Source organism: Electrona antarctica, assembly GCF_951216825.1.
Source record: "Electrona antarctica genome assembly, chromosome: 16".
Lineage (NCBI taxonomy): Eukaryota > Metazoa > Chordata > Actinopteri > Myctophiformes > Myctophidae > Electrona > Electrona antarctica.
Window position 1 is genome coordinate 16,093,163 of NC_136797.1, and position 15,820 is coordinate 16,108,982.

Here is a 15,820-nt window from a genome sequence, read left to right on the forward strand (position 1 = left end):
TTGCCCACCTTTGGAGTTACATCATGGCAAGGACACAACCCAAAGTCCCAAACCTAATGGTTTACATATTTGGGCTGTATTCTTGTCAACAAACTGAAGGCATGGCAACAAAGGTCAGGTGATCAAAAAAGTCAATCAAAGAACAAGATTCCTGGGCAGAATTTCCTCTTGCGGTTGCTCTAATACGGTAATTCAGCTCTCCTTTGACTATGCTTCCACCTCTTGGTTCTACAGCATCCTAATGTCACTTAAGAATAAGCTTCAAACCTCCCAAAACAAACTAATTTGAGTACTTCTCGGCCTGGGGCCCATGACCCATGTCTTTCCGACCCATTTTGCTAGTCTAAACTGGCTCTGGGTTGAAGACCCATTGCCCACAATGCCCTCAGTGTAGGCCTGAGGGCATTGTCAAACTTGACTATTGTAACTCCCTCCTTACTGGCCTACCGGCATGTGCACTTAAGCCCCTCCAACTGATCCAAAATGCTGCAGCCCGCTTGGTCTTCAACCAGCCAAAATTCTCACACGTCACCCCCCTTCTCCGCTCCCTCCATTGGCTCCCGGTCGCTGCCCGCACAGAATACAAAACTCTGATGCTGGCATTCAAAGCAACCAAAGGCATGCCCCCCCCATATCTCACAAGTATGATCGTACCCTACAAACCCTCCCGCGCACTCAGATCAGCCAACGCAGGGAAGCTGGAGGTACCTTCACTAAAAACGCCGGGACAACGCTCCACACGTCCCAAACTCTTCTCCCTTCTGGCTCCAAAACTATGGAATGCACTTCCCATCACAGTCAGAACTGCAGCCTCACTCCCAATCTTCCGCCGTAGTCTGAAAACCCACCTCTTCAGACTCCACCATGGCCCGTAGCACTTGCCCTAGCCTAGCCCCTTAGATAGCACATTATGTAGACTTAGATAGTATTTTAAACAGACTTATAGCTTGTTACGTAGACAGCTCTAGAATTGCACTTTATGTAGTCATAGCACTTTATAGTACACATGTATAATATATTATATAGTATAGTACAGTATGTATAGTTTACATAGATACTCCACTGTTACGTTCTTAGTCTACGCATGATTCATGATAACTACTTTTTATATATGTGATGTATGCCATGCTTTTGTTATTGCTTAATGTAAATCGCTCTGGACTAAGAGCGTCTGCTAAATGCCTAAATTGTAAATTGTCTATATGCCCGCATACCTGACTAACTACCTCAAAAAAAGTGAGCGATACCCACAGCCACAATAGAGGGAGCTAGAACAGTGATCTGGTACCACCCACTTTCAAAACAAATATGGGTAAACTATCCTTCTACAGCACCACCACCCAAGCGTGGAATGCCCTGACCCCCTCCCTCAAAAAATGCAGATTACTTGCTGTTATGATTCATGCCATATACAGCTAAGTAAGTCTGTGTACTGAACTTGAGATACAGTGTACTTCATAAGTTACAGTGCAGCTTGCATTGTGCTTGATAGCGAGATGTTTCTCTGTCTGCATTGTACTGTCTTGAGATGTGAGGCATCCTGTTAGGTGGCACCCATAAGGTCCGCCTGGTATGCCGACAGTAAGGCTAGCCCTTGTACATCGTGAGGTCAACCTTGCACATCATCATGCCACGTTCCTATGTCGCGCATCTTCATATCTTACTGTTTCGTTCCTATGATCCAGCACTATAAATATTCCGTCTGTCTAATAAACTTTGTGAATCTATGGTGTGATACTGCCTCTGTGTCTCATCATTGGTTCTCCCGGGCCCGTCTCCGTACCAACAGAGGTACTTCAACTGGATCATCACACACCACCCAGCCTACACACACTACCAGCCTGTTCAGAGCCAGACCGGCCGAGGGTCCATTTAGAGATCACAACACTTGCATCTTTTAAAACAGGCCTGAAACTCCAGGTGGGAGGGAGAGGAAATGATCAACCCCCCTTCCTTTTTCCCCTCCAGTGCTTTATGTTTTTCCTATGATATTGATTTTGAATTTTTGTTGTTATATTGTTCATGTCATGTCTATGAATTGATTGCATAGGGCCTAAAACTAAATGGAATGGACTTTTTTATGGTGCTATCCTTTTTGGAATGAGTGTTTGACTGTACTCTGTTGCACTTGCTGTTTATAATACATTCTGTCTAATGAACTATTCAATCAGTCAATCAAAATGGTCTAGCGAGCCCTACACCTGAGGTTGATTCTAAAAACACTGTCTACTCTAAACCCTAACTTAAGTTTTCTGAAAATCTTCAAATTCTAATTAAAACATTAAAACAAAAATCATGTTATACATTAACTGTTTTTCCTTTGTTTTGCCAATGGGTACCCAGATTGGTAGCAGAGTGACTCACAACCTCAGCCTGATAGCCTAAAAAGTCTAATGTGTAGGGAATTCCCTTTGGCTTAGTGGTTAAGATGTTGGATTTCCATGCGGGAGAACCGGTTCGATTTCCAGATGTTACATTGGTGCTGTGACACGGATCAGGTTTCCCCATGGGATTGATTGATTGAAAATTGTATTATTACTTGCGCAAGCAGAGCGTGCACGTACTGCGATCGGCTGGGTATGTATGTCGGTATATTCCACCGGCCAATGAGGGACCACTGTTCTTGATGACGCAACTAAAGTACGTTTCAAAATTGGTATAAGGTCAATAGGGTACATATCAGCTGGGTATGTATGTATGTTGGTGTCCTCCACCAATAATGGACCACCATTCTTGGTGACGTAACTAGGGTACGTTTCAAGGTTGGTATAAGGTCAATTACGGGTCTAAAGTATTTAGAATAGCAGAGAGCTCTAGGACTCAGAGCAGCAGTCATACCCAGACAGCAGAGAGCTAGAACTCAGAGCAGCAGCCGTACCAGCAGTGGTGAGCGCGCTCTGCTTGCGCTGCTGCGCACAAGTAGGCCATACATAGCCTACTTGTGTGCAAAGCGCAAGTTGGCAGCTCGACAGAGTGCATTTCTTGTTCAATTTGTATTCAGTTTGGGTACAGTTCAAAGTTTCAAACGAAAAGGGAGGAGGTCAAAAGGGGGTGAGTGTATAGCTGCAGCAACCTCAGACTGATGGCCAAAAAAGTCTAATCCATCTCCCCCAAGTCATAGGGAATTCCCTTTGGCTTAGTGGTTTCCATGCGGGAGACACAGCCACAGGTACTCCGGTACAGTAGGTGGCGGTGTGTACCTAAAAGTAATTGTTTGCAACCGGTTTGTGTGAACTGTGAACCCGCACCAAAAAAGAAGGATTGCGCTTGGTCAGTGTTGCCATGTCCGCATATTATAAGCCACTTTGGGCTTGTTTTTCTGTAAAGTGTCAAAGTCGCTTGTAAATATTCGTAGTTGCGGGTTGCGGTTTTTTTTGGCCTTGTTTCCTAATATGTTGTTTGTAATGGTTTGGTTTATTTCGATCTTATGCCGTTAGTACATTACAGGATGAATCATGTTTTAAACTCATTTGACATGATCGAAAAGGTATAGGCGGAAGCTGGGAGCTTATTAGTGCCTATCCTTAATACTTTGTACAGTTGTAACTAAGAGGAATTTAAAATGAAAACAAAAAACAAAGACAAACAAAAAAACAACAAAAACAAAAACAAAAAACAACAAAAAAAACAACTAACAAACAAACACGGGAAACGAAAGAACAGACAGGCAGAGAAGAAGAAGAAACACATTATTGAACACAGTAATCAAACAGTACAAAAATAAAACTCAAGCAATTCAATCAATAATGCTTCAGTCATTCACTTTTGTATTTGTCCAATATAGCATTTTTTAGCCTTTTTTTAAAATTGTATAATGTTTTTACTTTGTTTAATTGTATCCGGCAGGTCATTCCATAGTTTCACCCCGCGAACGGAGATACACATACTTTTCAGTGTGGTACAAACACTAGATTGTTTGAAGTTTAGTACCCCTCTCAGCTCGTACCTCCCATCCCTATCCCTGAACCGATTTTGGATGTTATCTGGAAGAAGTTTCTGTCTGGCTTTATATAATATTTGTGCTGTTTTGTGGTCTATTAAATCAAAGAATTTTAATGTGTGTGAGTTCAAGAAGAGTTGATTGGTGTGTTCATGAAATCCTACATTGTTGACTAATCTTATTGCTTTTTTCTGCATTATGTTTATTGGTTGAAGGTTACTTTTGTAGGTATTACCCCACACCTCCACACAATAGGTGAGATATGGTGTAATTAAGGTGCAGTACAGAGTGTTCATGGAGTCAAAGTTTAGGACTTGTCTTGTTTTGCCCAAGATACCAATACTTCTCGCTAGTTTAGAGCGGATGTAGGTTTCCAGGAAAACTTATGATCTATTATCACCCCTACATTTTTTTTGTCAAAGACTCTTTCTAATATAATACTATCGATCTTTAACTCAATATGCGTATTCACAAGGAAGCATACTAGGGCCTACTACTGTTCCTAATATATGTAAACGACATGACTTCAGCTTGTGACTGCAACTTGTTCCTGTTCGCAGATGACTCAGCACTGCTGGTCTCGGACAGGGACAAACTGCAGGTTGAAAATGCCCTCAGCTCTGAACTCGGTAGAATCTGCACCTGGCTCGCTGATAACAAACTATCTTTACACCTGGGAAAAACTGAATCCATTCTCTTTGGCTCTATTAGTAATCTCAGCAAGGCAAATGGCTTCTTGGTTAGAGTGGGTGACAATGTTATCACACGTAAAGATGAAATTACCTACCTAGGTTCCATCCTGGAGGCTAATCTTTCCGGTGATAAAATGGCCACCAACGTAATCAAAAAAGTCAACCATAGAACAAGATTCCTCTACAGGATCTCCTCACTTGTCAACAAAAACACCTTGAAGACCTTAACAGGAGCCCTTGTACAGGGTTTCTTTGACTATGCATGCACCTCCTGGTACCACAGCACCTCAAAGGCCCTTAAAACCAGGCTCCAGACTTCCCAAAACAAACTGGTCAGGCTCCTACTTGACCTAGCCCCCCGAACCCACCTCACCCCTGCCCACTTCGACAGGCTGGAATGGCTTAGGGTCGACGACAGAGTACAGCATCTTGCAATGGGTCTGGTCCACAAGATTCGATACACCACCAAGATACCCATGTACCTGTCTAGATACTTCCTTAATGTTAACGAAGTCCACACCCACAACACCAGAGGGAGTGCAACGAACCATGTACAACCCAGATTCGGCACAAACAAGGGACTAAATTCTTTTCGCTCCTATGCCACCAAAATGTGGAACGCCCTACCAACTGTCATTAAGACATTCGAATCCCTTGACTCCTTCAAAACCGCTCTCAAAGGGCACCTACGGATGGCTGCAATTCGAAACTGGCCCCCGTAAAATCTGAATCCCCCCCCACCGCCCCCCCCCCCCTTTTTTCCCTCACTGTATATATTTCTTTTCCCTTTTTACCTCCTTTATGATGAATTCCTGTTCTGTCTATAGAAGTGTCTATTTGTACGTCTCTAAATGTTTTGATGATTTGAACATGGTGGACCCTATTGGAAACAAGTGTAATGCTTAATTGGGTCGTCCACTCACAGTTAACAGCCTTTGTATTGAGTTTGTGCTTGAAATGTACTGTAATTCTGCAAACTGTTAATAAATTCTTCAATCAATCAATCAATTCATCAATGTTTTTTGTTTGCCGAAGACCATGTATTTGTTTTTTTTTAGATAAGTGAAAGTTTATTTTGATCAAACCATTTTTTTAATTTGTGTTTATACCAGGCTTACATTTTCATCTCACAAGTCAAGGACGAAGGACCCCCAAATTAATATATATTTGTCTGCGGCCCTCCATCTGAAAACATGTTATGCCAGGAACCCCCCTAACAAGATTTTTGTTGTTCATAGAATATTCCACATTTTTCAAAAATTCTTCAAGATTTTTTGGAAAATAGCCTACGTAATTTAAATGTTTATTAAAGGGCGAAGTGCTCGCTTCTTTTGGGCTTATAGACATGATGGTTGCTTATTTTTCTCACGCAATCTGGCAACACTGCTCTTGGTGCTGTGGCGGACCGGTGGCTGATGTGTGCATGCTGGTGGACAGCTGCCTTCCATGTGTACACTGTACATTAATATATTTCCATAGGTGAAGTCGGTCTTACGACTTACATTACAGTCTCAACATGAGTCTACTCGCCAAAATAGCAGAGATCGAAAGTGAGGTAAGTAAAGTTCCAAACTGTAAAACTTAAAACGAATCAGACACGTTAACTTTTTAGCCATGACTGCTAGCTAGGATTAGCCTAACCAACCACTGCCTGCTCGCGAGGCCTGGTACGTATTTCAGTAACATTACTGCTCTCTAACCCTGTCTGTTACATTAAATAAAGTAGACACACATTCTCTTATTGTGGTAATTTTGTCGTTGACAGTTACATTACACATTGTACTGTGTTGTCGTCTGAGTTAACCTCGCATCCTCACCGCTAGGCTTTCCGCAGTACCTGTGGAAAGCCTGCTTAGTGCTTTGCCTTTGAGTGCTTCATATCGGATCCGGTCCAAAGGCCCGCCTTGGCCTACCATATCCGGTCATTTACACTCACACACATTATTGCACCGTTTCCGTATCCGTTCTAGACCGGATCTTGAACCTGCTAAAGTGAATTTATCCCAGTCTACATCTGAGTCAACCAACCAAGCTTTTTCTGTCTCTGGTTAGATGTCTATATCTAAGGCTCTGACTAAAACCAAACTAGCTGATAATGCCCACCCATATTTTCGTTGACAGCTGTAGGAGAAAGACTACCTGTCATAGACTAACGTTGGTATGACTGACGTAGCTTTTAGCCATACCAATTTCCTCTCATTCAAACTGTCTTAATGATCATGCTAGCATATGTGACAGTTACATTTGGATTAATAACCTCTTAAACCCTATATACCCAGGCCTACTTTGTCAGTTGTCACACATCAAATCGTGAAAACAGACTATCTCAGAAAATAATACGAAAGTTCTTAATCAAAAATGTATTTGACCATTGACGATACAAGGCCAGGCAATGGCATCTTTGTATGTATGTTCGTTCCTCGGCCACAGACAGCGTTACATTCACAGAAAACCACCCATTGATAGAACCACAGACTTTTCAATTAATTACGATGAATTATTAACGGTTACGTTTAATTGACTAATTTCTTAACAGCATGTAATCGATAAACAATTAACTATTTACATCCCTAGTATCGGGTAAACATACATTTGATAGATAATATCAGCTCTTGTAATTTCCAAATGATTAAAAAACCGACTTGTTTTCCCTGTGGAACGATGATCAGAGAGCTAATCTATTTCATTCTCATTGGTAGATGGCCAGGACGCAAAAGAACAAGGCCACAGCCCATCACCTGGGTCTCCTCAAAGCACGTCTCGCTAAACTGAGAAGAGAACTCATCACACCAAAAGGAGGCAGTGGTGCCGGTGGACCTGGAGAGGGTGAGACCATTAACCGTTTTATTATTTTTTACATAGTGTATTGGGGCTTGTCCCTGTTCCCTAACATACGAGTGTTGAGCACTCAGTCGGTAGCATTGACTTCTTATTGTGAGTTATCTTTCCTTTCTATCTACATGTAGGTTTCGATGTGGCAAAAACAGGGGATGCCCGTATTGGGTTTGTCGGGTTCCCTTCAGTGGGCAAGTCCACCCTGTTGAGCAATCTGGCAGGTGTGTACTCTGAGGTTGCAGCTTACGAATTCACCACCCTTACAACTGTGCCTGGAGTTATTCGCTACAAAGGTGCCAAAATTCAGGTACAATCGTCTGTTGGCACATTTAAAACGATAAGCTATAAATTGCCCATGTTTTTGTGAGGATTTACTTCATTTCGTTAATCGTTCATTTGTTTTCTTAGCTCCTGGATCTCCCAGGAATCATTGAAGGGGCCAAGGATGGCAAGGGCAGAGGGCGACAGGTCATTGCCGGTGAGTAACATCAACTGATACTCATTCGAACCTATCGAACTTCGAATGTAATAGAAAATATTGTAGTGTAATAGGCAGTAAAACTCTTTCTCTATATGCCGCGGTTGGTGCTGAGAGATGCGCTCTCTTGCGAGATCAAATGAATGATTCATACTTATCTTATAGCCTAATTTTTGTAATGGTTTAGTTTAGATACAAGCCCGGGACTTATTCTCTGGAACAGAGACTCATCGCTCCAACGCTGTGCTCATTGTCCTGTGATAGAAGTTGGAACAATCCTTACCTTGACATGAAACAGGAAATAACCAATGCTCTGATTTTTGTTTTAAATCAAATTATGGTAGGCTACAAGATAAATGTGTCACTGTAAGCTCTCTGCCTTCACTTAGTTCACTACCAAATTAATCACATTTCAACTTGACCTGTTAACATTTTTGTAATCAATTTAAGTAACATTGTGTGATTAAACGTGTGTACTTTCTAATACAGAGCAACTTAAAGACAAAAGTCTACAGACTCCGAGGCTTATATAACTCTGCTCAGAGGCATGTTTGTGACACGTGTCTGTGTTAACAGGCAAGGCAGGCAGCGAGGCATGCAGGCAGGCAGCTGATTTATTCTTCATTGTATGCCGGTGTCGCGTGGCAAACATAACTGATCTACAAGCTCACAACACGTTGCATCAACGATGCATTGTCCTAGTGGACTTTTAAGTCACTCGCGTTTACCCACGGCACCGTTGTACGATTAAGTAAAGCTTGAGGGGAGACTTCTGTTGCCTTCTGCCCCTGACTGATGATCTCGCAAGACCAGCCGCCGTTTAACGTTGCATGGCTCAGAGTCTCGCGAGAACTCGCACGCCATGTTTTATATTTTCTTTCCCGAACCTTTCCGAACCATTTTTCTAATAGTCGATTATTCTTACACTTTTTATATTTGAATATTCCTTCGAATATGGCATTTGTTTGCAGCAATAGAACGCCCACTAGGACATTTTTGTCGCCCGCTGTTAAAACGTAGGGTGAAAGTCAACTCTTGGATGTTGTCAGCACTATGGACTAAATCATTTTTAACAAGTGGTGTTACTGTCTCCCCTTCTCTCCCTCAGTGGCTCGAACCTGCAATTTAATCCTAATTGTGCTCGATGTCCTAAAGCCTCTTGGTCATAAGAAGCTAATAGAACATGAGTTGGAAGGCTTTGGCATCCGACTCAACAAGCATCCTCCCAACATTGGCTACAAGAAAAAGGACAAAGGAGGCATCAACTTCACGGCCACAGTACGCCTGACTCAGCACTACAGATCATAATTGAACTCATTCACATGTTTTCTCTTTGACACTCTTAAAGCCTGATTATTTTTTTTGCGTTGTTGTGCACCAGTGTCTCGTGCTGAAAATAGTAGATCTACGAGCTTACAACATCACTTCTTGTCTTCAATGTTTAGTGTGCACAGAGTGAGCTTGATGCTGAAACGGTGAAGTCCATCCTGGCAGAATACAAGATCCACAATGCTGATATCACTCTTCGCAGCGATTCTACAGCTGATGACCTCATTGATTGTGTGGAAGGGAACAGGTATGCAGCCTTCCCGGACCCAGACTAAGAATACATTATGAATGACCTATCCACTTGAGCCCCATTTAAAACTCATTCACCGCCACCAGGGGGTGCCAAAAGTCCCAGACCGCCACCATATTATATACATTTTTTTTGTTATATACTTTTTTTTTCCTTGGCGCTCCAGGACATCATGAAAAATAAGTCCTTGGCAACCATTGAGTTAAAAAATAGTTTTTTTAAATGGAGTTGCACCACTCAGTTCACACGGGTGTGATTTTTATTAATACTTTGAAATTTGTTTGACTTACTTTAACTCATTACAACCGGGATAGCATGTGCCATTATTTGGGAACCCTGCTGTATGTCACCTGAGCTCTGCCTATTGTTTATTTCATTCAGCACATGTGGTGTGTGAGTTACTGTCATAGCTGGCTCATGCTATGGCAACGATTGGGAGACAGGAGACAGCGCAACAGTATAAGAAACTGTATTTATTAACAAGTAGGCCTATACATACAACTTGGAGTACAACATAACCAGGCAACGGATCCTATGAGGTGTGGAGTCAGCAATCAGTGGTGTGGTGGTGATGGATGTGTGGCACATGGTGTGGTGTGTGTGTGTGTGTGGATGGAAAGAATAAGGTAAACATAGTTCTATAAGGGCATGGAGGCAAGCAGGCAGTGGAGGCACAGACAGCAGGTCTGCCTCTTCTGGATCTCTCTGTGGGAATGGCAGGGGGATTGCTTTTATAGAGGCACCGGGCCCAGGTGCTCTCCAATGAGCAATCCAGATGGAATGGAATGCCCCACCCAGGCTCACCTATAGGGAGATAATTAGGCAGGTACTCCCTGACCACTTCACAGTCTGTGTATCTATGTGTGGGGCATCACACCCCCCCCCCCTTAAAGTCGTGGTCCCACTAGGACCCACGGCTCCCCACTTAACATGGAATTAATTAACTACAAGTTAATCAAACATATAAACAAAACATAATCAATGAAGTGCACTTTATATCAATTAAATGTACATAATGTTAACATTAGCTTTTACCATGGTTTTCCTACATTTTAAAATACTTTAGATACTTTTAACCCTAGAGTGCAATAACACTCAGCACCCTGGCCCTGCAACACCCTGGACTCTCCTCCCCCCTCAATGGCTGGATCTGGTGTTTTAGCTATAGCAATACGGCCACCAGGGAGCAGGACAGGCCAGGGGTCACAACCCCAGGTGCACTAAAAAAAACAGAGGACATCAAGTATTAGAGAACCATCATACAGAAGCACCCAGACAAATCTCGACACCAAATAGTTTGTCCTCTACTCAGTCACTGCCATTGACTGAGCAGAAGGACACATGGTGACTGACTGACGACCATAGCAAGGCCTTAACAGGTTTACATGACACAACTGACTTGCTTTGCGTAGATTAGGAGTGGAAATTATGTAGCCGACTTTAGACACACGCTCGACAACAGTGTATGGCCCCATGAGCCTCGCTTGGAAAGGCAAAAGAGCCAACACATGTTCGCCGGGTCTGAACTCCCGACGTTCAGCCCGTCGACCAAATGAATGCTTAATTTTCACTTTAGAATTTACAATGACATCTTTGGTAGGCTCAGGAGAACCCGCCCGATTTAACAGTACTGGTGATGACACATTTCCCCACACGCTCCCCCCAGCATGCATGTTACCCAGGAGAACATCAACCCCAGCCACAGGTAACGCCGTGCGCAACGCCACTTCCACCTCGCCCTGAACCAGACCACACTCAAGATCTAGCTTGTGTATAGGAGAAGGGATTGTGGACATGCCCATACCACGGCTCAACATGACACGCCCTGTAGCCGACTGTGAAGAGAATGGTAGGACTGAGTCAAGAACATACGTGCCCTGCGCCGCCGTGTCTCTCAGAATTGTCACAGGCACTTTCTCCTGTGAGCCCACAAGAGATAAACCCCCTTTCCACAAACGGTCGATACGCCTCATCTACACCGCCGAGACTACTCCCGCTCTCATGTAAATTACTTACCGACCTCACATATGACACCGGCGCACAAGCCGCAGCTGACTTCACCTCTGTTGTTTCTCTTTGTTTCCATGCGTAACAGTATGGTTTAATGTGACCTCTCTTGCCACAATAGTGACATGTTTTGTCACCGTCACGAGCAGCCCAACTTTTCCCGTCCTCAGTGTTAACATTTCCCTTGAAGGGTGCGCTGCGACCACCGTCCCCATGGCTGGATTCAATGTTCCCCCGGTGCGTAATTTGGGCACCCCGTGGTTCCCAGTCTCGGTGCGTCAACACGTACTGATCAGCCAAAGCGGCAGCTTCTGCTACAGTTTTAACCTGCTGCTCCGTGAGATAAGTTGCTATCTGACTCGGAATTGCATTTATAAACTGCTCTAGCAGCAACAAATCACACAACCCCTCGCATGTGTCCCCCCCTGCAGTCATACGCCAGCGGTTAAAGTTAATCACAGATCCCCGCGAGAATTCCAAATATGACTGTTCGTCACCTTTTCTGTTATTCCTAAAGCGCTGACGATAACTTTCAGGTATCATCTCATACGCCTTAAGGATAGCAGACTTAACAGTTGCATAGCTTAAACAATCAGTTACTGATAACGCTGAATAAGCCTCCTGCGCCCTCCCCGTAAGAACACACTGCAGCATCACAGTCCGGTCTGCATCAGGCCAACCTCTCGAGTCTGCCAGTCTTTCAAACAGTGAAAAAAAAGTTTCAGGTTCCCTCTCATTGAATTTTGGCATCAACCTCAAATTACCCACCAAATCAAACTGCCTGTTTTCTGAATTAGAGGCTCTCCCTCCACTGTCCAAAAACGTCTGATCCATTTTCCCCTCTTTAACAAGCTCCAACTTCTCCCTCTGCAAGTCAACTCTCATTCTCTCAGTTTCAAGTCTCCCTTTTTCTTGCTCAGCTTTAGCTCTCTCCGTCTCCATTTGGATAAGCATAAGCTCCTTTTGCTGTTCAAATGAAAAACCCGGATTTGCCTTTAAACTTTGAATAGGCAGTAGCCCATGAGCAGCCGCACCACCTCCCTCTTTTTCCTCAGGCTCCGACGGCAAAACATCTGAGTCTTCTAAATTGGCCATTAATATTAACTTTAGAGTATGCAATTTGCGTCTCCTGTCCCCAATGTCAATGTGATAGTGATCAGCGATTTCGAATAACTGTTCCTTTGTACAGTCATTTAACAACTCAACTGACGGCGACGCCACAAATTCACCAATTTCAGCCATCATGTACAACGTTTGGATAAATAGACACAGATTAAATAACACAGCGATGTAACTTTACACAGAGTAACCCCAAACAAAAGGAGCGTCCCCTATCTGCCTAACCAAATCTTATCTACCTCAACCCTAGCTCTTCATGGGGTTCGGCAGGGGTACTGATGCACTGGTTATACGATGGGGACAAACGCAACTAATTAAAAATTGCGCCGTCAGCCACGTACTGTGCTCCCGAGACAACTGCTACTACTGCGTTCCCCCAACACTATAAGAAAAATAACAAACCCACGAAAGTTTAAAGAAACTACGTGGCTAAGCCTCACATGGGACAATGCAGTAGCTCCTATATTTGTTTGAATACTCAGTAACTTACCCTCGATGTGTCACAAAACGTATCCGATTTATCCAAATAACTCCATGCTCAACGTGAAACCAAACAACGGAAACAAAATAACAGCGGCCACGGAGAGTCAAACAAAAGACCGCACCCGCCTGCCCCAAACAATTTGAAATCCGTGTCACAAAAGACAAAAAAGGGAATCCTGAGCCAGGCTTCCCAACCCTCGGCTCTGATTGGCCCCAATCTCCCGTACGCCACGGGGGAAACCCCCAATTTACTTCAGAACGGCTGTCAAAACCGTGCGCGCACAACCAATAGGCTCTAGTAGCCGCTACTAGATAACCAAAACTCAAACTGAAAATCCAAGTTTGAAAGTTTAATACTCACTTCTGGACCGAGCCCCCATATGTCATAGCTGGCTCATGCTATGGCAACGATTGGGAGACAGGAGACAGCGCAACAGTATAAGAAACTGTATTTATTAACAAGTAGGCCTATACATAAAACTTGGAGTACAACATAACCAGGCAACGGATCCTATGAGGTGTGGAGTCAGCAATCAGTGGTGTGGTGGTGATGGATGTGTGGCACATGGTGTGGTGTGTGTGTGTGTGGATGGAAAGAATAAGGTAAACATAGTTCTATAAGGGCATGGAGGCAAGCAGGCAGTGGAGGCACAGACAGCAGGTCTGCCTCTTCTGGATCTCTCTGTGGGAATGGCAGGGGGATTGCTTTTATAGAGGCACCGGGCCCAGGTGCTCTCCAATGAGCAATCCAGATGGAATGGAATGCCCCACCCAGGCTCACCTATAGGGAGATAATTAGGCAGGTACTCCCTGACCACTTCACAGTCTGTGTATCTATGTGTGGGGCATCACAGTTACGTACATGCATTTGTGGTTAGTTTACTAATGGCTAATGCAAGCAACAGACATCTCACAATCTACACTACAAGTGACCTTTTTCGTAAATGGCATGCCTCTCTAATGGACTGAAGTCCAGCTGATATCAGAAAATGCATACTCTTGGGGCGACATGAGAGCTGAATGGTTAGGCTGCATACCACATGGGCTCTTATGCCTGACAGCGACTCCCCCGTTTTATTACCCGCTGGCCGGACCATTTGCTCCATGTCACTACCCTACTCTCTCGTCTAAAATAAAAGCTCATAAAAAAGCCCTAAAAATAAACTAAGAGTGCATACTTTACTCATTACTAAGCAAGCATTTAAACAAAGTGAACATCCAGCATGGCATGTGTTTGACTAATTACAAATGTACAATTACTGTAAGTCAATTTACGAAAAGGTGGTTGTTTCTAGTAAATAGCATAAGGGATAAAGGGAGTGTAGAATTTGATATGTATTAATTATTGTTTGGCGGTGTACCCATTTGTTTTCTTTGTTGAATGAATTGAATATGTTTAACGGGTATAGGATTTGAAATGCACTCATTGTGTGTAATCGCTTGGCTCACACACTTTGCCTTTTTGTCCAACAGGGTCTACATCCCATGCATTTATGTGCTCAACAAAATTGACCAGATTTCCATTGAGGAGCTTGACATCATCTACAAGGTTCCCCACTGTGTGCCCATCTCGGCCCACTCTCGCTGGAACTTTGATGATCTGCTGGAGAAGATGTGGGACTACCTAAAGCTAGTGCGCATGTAAGTATGGTGTAGCCAACAATCACAATTTAACAGATTGGTTAAATTAATGTTGTATTCATTGAAGTAAGTTCTGGATTGTAGCTTTAATTAAAGTGTTTGAGTCCTGTTAATTATGCAGAACAAGGAATTATTTTTGATGCACAATACACAATCCGAGACACTTTGGTTTGTTTTGTTTAGGATTAGGTAATCGGCACAGTAAAATAGTACAGTGATGTATGTGTGTTCTTTTCCAGTTACACCAAACCCAAAGGTCAGCTTCCGGACTACACATCTCCAGTTGTACTCCCTGATGAATATACAGCTGTGGAAGACTTTTGCAACAAGATTCACAAAAATCTCCTCAAAGAATTCAAATAGTGAGTGTCGTTGCTTTTCATACATTTTGTTTTTGTACTATTTAAAAGCTATTCCCTCGCGAGTCTTTATATATTGGATTCATATAAAATACCAGACCTAGATTCAATATTATTTTGTTTAAGTATATAATATAGTAAAGTGTGAAATACAACTAAACCATACTACTACTAGCAGATACCAATTAATATTCTTTCCTTTCCTTACAGTGCACTAGTGTGGGGTGCATCTGTGAAACACAACCCACAAAAAGTGGGCAAAGACCATGTCATGGAAGATGAGGATGTTATCCAGCTGGTGAAGAAATAAACGAAGAGCTGCTCTTTGCATGGCCTGCTTATTAAAAAGGTGTCATGTACAATTACCAAATCCACAACCATATCCCTGAGAATAGTACTGTCATGTGGTTCCCAGTTTGTTTGTTTTTTGTGGGAAGAAAAACGAATAAATAATGCGATTGGCATTTTAATAAATAAAAATCTACTTAAGTACTTAAAGCTGTGATCCGTAAGTTTCATGTCCTATGTGGCCGACCAAACCGCTAAAAGAAGAAATTCCCGTTTGGCCGGGGGAGATGTTGCTTATGAGCTTCATGCAGTACTACTTGTCAACCAGTAGGTGTTCTACCCACCAAAGAGTTGGGAGACCAACTACAACCATTGCAGATTGTACTAGTTATATTGTAT

General features: G+C 43.1%; 1 protein-coding gene across 1 annotated transcript; it reads left to right on the forward strand.

Annotated features, from left to right (window-relative positions):
* The first annotated feature begins 5,988 nt into the window (after positions 1–5,988).
* Positions 5,989–15,600, forward strand: drg1 (developmentally regulated GTP binding protein 1). The gene is made up of 9 exons (XM_079524270.1): positions 5,989–6,187; positions 7,332–7,458; positions 7,599–7,774; positions 7,876–7,945; positions 9,054–9,223; positions 9,391–9,521; positions 14,607–14,774; positions 15,014–15,136; positions 15,344–15,600. Exons 1-9 carry the CDS (start codon positions 6,149–6,151, stop codon positions 15,441–15,443), a joined length of 1,104 nt encoding a protein of 367 aa, XP_079380396.1. The 5' UTR covers positions 5,989–6,148; the 3' UTR covers positions 15,444–15,600.
* The last annotated feature ends 220 nt before the right edge of the window (positions 15,601–15,820 follow it).

Bases quoted from the DNA above. Each gene is read 5' to 3' on its own strand.
- drg1 (XM_079524270.1), top strand. From the start codon at position 6,149: ATGAGTCTACTCGCCAAAATAGCAGAGATCGAAAGTGAG. The intron at 7,459-7,598 runs GTGAGACCATTA...ATCTACATGTAG, and splicing joins TGCCGGTGGACCTGGAGAGG to GTTTCGATGTGGCAAAAACA. The intron at 7,946-9,053 runs GTGAGTAACATC...TCTCTCCCTCAG, and splicing joins AGGGCGACAGGTCATTGCCG to TGGCTCGAACCTGCAATTTA.